Raw genomic sequence first — 6,000 nt, 5'->3', positions numbered from 1 at the left:
CGGGGGAACTCCGGCTCCATTGGGCGGGGGCCGCTTCAAGCGCCCCCCCCCCGCGCTCCCCTCCAGCCGTCGCGGGCTCCAAAGGGCTTCTCGCAATAATACCTTGCCGGTGGCTCCCCGAGCTTGGAGCGGCTCCCCGAGTGGGGCGCTTTCCCCTTTCTGCATTTGAGCAGGGGGAGGGACGGTGGGGGCCGTCTGTGGTGCAGCGGCTCTCTTCGCGGGGCCCGCGCGCGCCGGCCAGGTGGTTTCCAAACATTGGGAGAGGTGTGTGTGTGGGTGGAGAGGCGGTGGCCCCCTCTCCTGCGAGGACCCTGCGGGAGCAGGACCGTCTATGGGGAGCCTCGGGGGGGGGGCTGGTGACTTTTCGACCCTCCTTCGGAGAGGTGACTGTTGGGGGGTGGGTGGGCTGGGTGGCGCCGTTCGCCTCCCGCCCCCTCACCCTCTCTCTTTTTCTCCTCCCTCCCTCCCTCCCGCGCAGGCTGCTCCCATCCCATCCCGGTTGCCGCGGCAACCGCCCGGGCTCCCCCAGCCCCGCGCCTGCTGCGGAATCGCTCCGTGGCAGCAGCAGCCGCCTCTCGCCGCCGGACCCGTCGCTGCCGTCGCCACCCCCGCCTGGCATGGAGCTGCTGGCCGCCGCGCTCAGCGCCGCCTGCGCCCTGGACCACGACGGCTCGGCGGAGAGCGTGGCCGGAGCCCGCCCGCCCGGCAGGTGAGGGCGGGCGGGGAGGAGGGGGCTTCTCGCGCTCCGCAGGTGCCCCAAGGCTGCCGCGCCCGTCGACGCCGGCCGGAGAGGTCCCAGCGCGGGCTCCTGGCGCGCCTCCCCCGGCCGCCTCTGCAGGGGGGGTGGAGGGCAGCGCTTGGCCCCGCGCGCCTCGGCCGCCGCCAGGGTCACTGGCGGGGTTTGCGCTCCTCCGGGCTGCTGCTGCCGCCGGCCTCCTTTTTCTTTCCCAGCCCTGTCCCACCGTCCGCCCAAATCGTCTGCCCACCCTGAATTTGGCTGCTCGTACTTCTGAGCACCCGCAGGTTGAGTTTCCGAGAGAGACTGTGACCAAGCCTCTTTACAGATCGGGGAGCAGGGTGGAGGAGGCGAATTTGGGGGGTGTCTGAGCCCTGGCACCCTTCATTTAACAATTATCATAGATTTATAGCTGCCATTTAGAGCTTTATCCGCCCCCACATTCTTCTGTCTTGTGGAGCAGAACTCCATCATTTTTTTGCTTCCCCCCCCCCATCGCACCCCATTCCAGTCCACTGTATCTACTTCTTTTTCTCATGGTTTAAGAGCCTCCTATGGGGTCGCCATAAGTCAGCTGCAACTTGACGGCACTTTACACACACATAGGGAATAAAGTGTGCTCAGATAAACTCAGAAGGGCAGCTATGGAGACCTAAGTGTTTAGGTCTGATTTATTCCCCCCTTAAGCACTTGATGCAGTTGCTGCTCTTGGTCAGCACTGATAGTGCAGGTGACTATACTCCTAATAGTTTCTCTCCCCCCCCCCACCGTCTTTCCCAAAGTGAATCCCCTTCCATGGCTGGACCAGTTCCTCTGCCTGAAGACAGCCCTGTGCTTCAAGACTGCCCTTCTGCTTTCCCAGAGGGCCTGCAAATTATCCACCCTATGACAGCTGACTCCTGGAAAAACTTCATTGAGCAAATAGGTAAGGGGGACACATAGGCTGCAGTCTGGTGCACTCCTGGGAATAAGGGGCTAACTGCGAGTTATGTGCATGAACATGCTAGAGCTCTGACACCATGTTTTATTTAGGAGGGGGAGAAGCGGGCATGGGAGGAAAAGGAAAAGTGGCACTGGGAGAGGGTGCTTAACTCGTTGCAGCCCACTCTCCCAAATTCAGATTGCCCCTATCCAAGTTGATTACCCAGTTATAGATCTTCACATGAGTATTTGCTCTTACTAACAAGCACTGGGGAGGGGTAGCAGCTTAGGGAGCTGATGTGACTGCTTCTCTTTCAGTTGTCCCCTCCCACAAAAAAACAAAACATGATGTCAGGGTTCTAGCCCTGTATATGCTTGCATGTGATGTGTAGGTAACTTTTTAGTCCTATTGAACACAATGGAACTTAACTTTTGAGAAAATATGCATTTTTAGTATATGCACTGCCGAAGCGAGCGTAACATCAGACTATTAATGTGCTATAACAAACACGTATAGGGCAGAAGGCTGTCTGTCTGAAAATAGTAAACTAACATTAAAAATACATTGCATTCATATATGCTTCTATTTCAGTGGATAAATGCAGTCTACATATGTAATAAAGAAAAATACATGCTAGAAGGGAACTTAGACTGAAATGTGTATCAAAAATTGAAGATTGTGTTATACCTTTGAGGAGAATTCTTCCTCTAAAAAAGAGGTCACCTAAGCAGCATTGTTCTGGGTCACCATTCCTCAGCAATAGAGGGCCTCAGTAGCTGTAGATTCTATCTTTATTGCTCCTGTTTCATATAACGTCATCAAATTGCAGTCTAAATATTCCTGTCAGTTTCAGCAGTTCTCACAAGAAGTTAGAAGTGCTCTCCTGTGCTAATATCTCATTGGCATTGAATGCAAAACTTAAATCTCATCATCACTGTTATTACCAGTTCTGTCAGTGGTAGTCAGAGGTCCTAAAGCCCTATAGTGTGGGTAATGGAAGCCAGGGAGACTCTTAAAATGGGCAGAAACTTGGAATTTAGCAGTGTCAACAACTTCCTCATTTTATATTTAAGATAATGGTACTTGCATTATGTATGCATAAAATGTTGATATTATGAATAGGGAAGACCTTTTCTAGTGCTGTGGTTAGGATCCTCAGATTATTTTAATCTCTAAACTTCTTTCAATATAGCGGTTTATTAACGGTCATGAAATTGATGCTGAAAGGTGCTTCCTGTATACTAGGTATATTGCTTCTGTTTCAGACCAATAATCATATTGAATTCAGTTGATACTGAACTTCAATTAGCTCCTTTTCATATTCAGTGTCTTGTTCAATGCTGAGTGTACCTTGATTATTAATAATCATTTCAAGATTTACTGAAAACATGTAACAAAATAGTTCAAGAGGAATTATGTAAGCATCGTTCTTCTAGAGCGGCATAATACATTTAAGTGTAATCTCTCCTTTTCAGTAAAGTGTGGGAAGCTAACAGGAAAGTGCATGGTTTCCAAGGTACAGTTTCTCCTATTGCTATTTTAATCCCATTTTGAATAGCAATTCAAAAAGGAGCGATTACTAAATACACTCACAGTATGCAAAAAATGTTCCTTATAGCCGTCTTCCCATTATTAATTATGTGTTCATCAAAGAAGATAAACGAAATATAGATTTGTGTAAAGGAATATTGAAGTGCTTGGCATGGACAAGCAATTTTATGAATTAGCGTTGAATGAAACTGAAAGGGAAATAATTTAAATTACTTTGCAAATGGTTTACGAGAAATTAGCACAGACTTCTATGTTTTAGAACTATTGGGTTGGATCCCAATAGGATAATGTTAGCATAATGTACTTTTGTATGTTGATTTTTGCCACATTTCTTTCCTTCCCAGCAGTCCTTTTGGATCCTGGGAAAGTTGTTTCCTGAAGTCATGGGACGCATACGAATTAATAACCATGTGGGTCAGTAGGCTATAGTTAGGAGCGGGAAGGAGGTGAATTCGCTCCCTCTGCTAATGGAAGGAGGAAAGGGTGATTTCATCCTATTCTCCTGCCTCGCTGCAGCCCCTGCAATCCATGTTGCTTTAATCCACAAGAGTCCCATGACCAGGAAGCAACTTTCCAAGGACTGGATGGGACAACTAGCAGAGAGTGTTCCTTATGCTGATGGATCACTGGATTTAACCCATTAATTCATGTTCCAGATACATAAAAACTAATGTTCGGACAAAATATTGGTCTGAAATAGGGAATTTTAGTACTAGCTTTATTACTGACACTAGATATTAAAATGTAAATGTTACAGTGCAAGATTTTGCTGTTCTCTTTTAGGGCACAGCCATTGAAAATCCAAAACAAAATTTTTACCAAATGTTGCAAAATTCTTGCAATCCTACATTCTGAAAAATAATGGGATTTAATTATTTGTAAATAATGATGGGGAAATTTTATGTTATTAATTTTGTATAAGGTCTTTAAGCAGCCATTTATATTCTTAATCTTGACATGTTCCTGATATCTCTGTAGGGACTGAGAGGCATTTGTGAAATTGCTATTCGATTTTATAACTTGATCTTAATAGGATGGCCACAAAGTATATTGACTGTTGACTTTTCTGTGAATTGTGTGATCCCACAAATTGTCATTATATATCCTTTCCTTTTCAACATGTTTATAAACTGACTACATTAGATTCTATAACAATTTAAGGTTATTGTCGAAGGCTTTCACGGTCAGAGTTCATTGGTTCTTGAGGACAGTGTCTCTCAGTGTCAAGTGTGTAGGAAGAGTAATATATAGTCAGAAAGGGGTTGGGTTTGAACTGAATCATTGTCCTGCAAAAAGTATCAAAGATAATGTGCTAATCATTGTCCTGTAAATATCAAGATAATGTGCTAATGAGGGTGTGGTATGTTAATATGGAACTATTGTATCCTGAAGTGATCTGTTAATGTCTGAAATCCAAAGCTAATCCGCATGGCTATTGTGGACTGTAGTCTTTGTTAGTCTGGAGGTTTTCAGGACAGGACAATGATTCAGCTCAAACCCAACCCCTTTCTGACTATATATTATTCTTCCTACACACTTGACACTGAGAGACACTGTCCTTCAGTGTTACTCCTCTGAAGATGCCTGCCACAGCTGCTGGCGAAAGGTCAGGAAAGAAAATACCAAGACCACGGTCACACAGCCCGGATAACCTACAAGAACCAATTTAAGGTTACATCAATATGATGATGACCTTCCTACTTTTTCACCCCATCCTACTATTTTGATGTTTTTGGCTGGTCTGTAGTAAGGTGCCCTGACCCGGATAGCCCAGTCTCATCAGATCCGGGAAGATAAGCAGGTTCAGCTCTGGTCAGTATTTGGATGGAAGACCACCAAGGAATACCAGGGTCACTACGTGGAGGCAGGCAATGGCAAACCACCTCTGAACATCTCTTGCCTTGAAAACCTATGGGGTTGCCATAATTCTGTTGCAACTTGATGGCCAAAAAAAAGTAAGGAACCAAACCATGAGATGGAAACCCACTTCCAGCCGTGCCATCAAATAATGGTTTGGATGCAATTTTGGATCTGTATCCAGTGATCCACAGATGCAAGGATCTGCAGATCTTTCCCTCATTCTTCTGTGAGCAATCCTTTCTGACCTCACAAAAGTTCATTCCAGGGTCACATGGCCCACTTGGAATAACAGTCATGTGGATCAGGAGGCTGCAGTTGGGAGAGGGAAGGGGTCAAAAATCCCTCTGTTCTTCCTGTTCTATCAGTGAAGCTGCACTGATGGAAGAAACAGAAAAGGTGATTTCATTCCCTTTCCCTGCCCAAGTGCACCCTCTTGATCTTCATGGCTTTTAGTCTATTCTGGCCCTGATACCCTGGAATAATCGTTACTGCAATTGGAAAGGATTGCTGGGGAGGGGGGGTGGAACATGAGAAAGATCTGTGACTGTTAGCACCTTTTGCTGGATCCAACCCATCATACATACAAGCTATATATGGCTATTTCAGATGTCATGGCACCTCATAATCATTACAAACCATGTCTCCTAATGGGTTTGGGTTGCCAAGAATACATTGCCTTAGTTATTTTATGGCTGCAGTTATTATCTGCAGACTTATACCTATTAATGGCATAATATTCTAGAATACTCTGTTGATAGGACAGCTGGATGGCCCAGGCTAGCCATCTCGTCAGATCTCAGAAGCTAAGCAGGGTCAGCCCTGGTTAGTATTTAGATGGGAGACCACCAAGGAATACCAGGGTTGCTGTGCAGAAGAAGGCACTGGAAAACCACCTCTGTTAGTCTCTTGCCATGAAAACCCCAAAAGGGGT

General features: G+C 46.5%; 1 protein-coding gene across 1 annotated transcript in view; it reads left to right on the top strand.

The window, feature by feature from the left end:
- Positions 1-579: 579 nt before the first annotated feature.
- Positions 580-6,000, top strand: part of NGEF (neuronal guanine nucleotide exchange factor) — a 44,155-nt gene continuing 38,734 nt past the window's right edge. The window contains exons 1-2 of the mRNA XM_056849625.1: positions 580-709; positions 1,519-1,661. Of these exons, the coding sequence (XP_056705603.1) occupies positions 618-709; positions 1,519-1,661 (235 nt within the window). The 5' untranslated portion in view covers positions 580-617. The remainder of the gene's footprint in view (positions 710-1,518; positions 1,662-6,000) is intronic.

Source organism: Euleptes europaea, chromosome 5 (genome assembly GCF_029931775.1).
Source record: "Euleptes europaea isolate rEulEur1 chromosome 5, rEulEur1.hap1, whole genome shotgun sequence".
Classification (NCBI taxonomy): domain Eukaryota; kingdom Metazoa; phylum Chordata; class Lepidosauria; order Squamata; family Sphaerodactylidae; genus Euleptes; species Euleptes europaea.
This window is presented reverse-complemented; position numbering and strand designations above follow the sequence as displayed.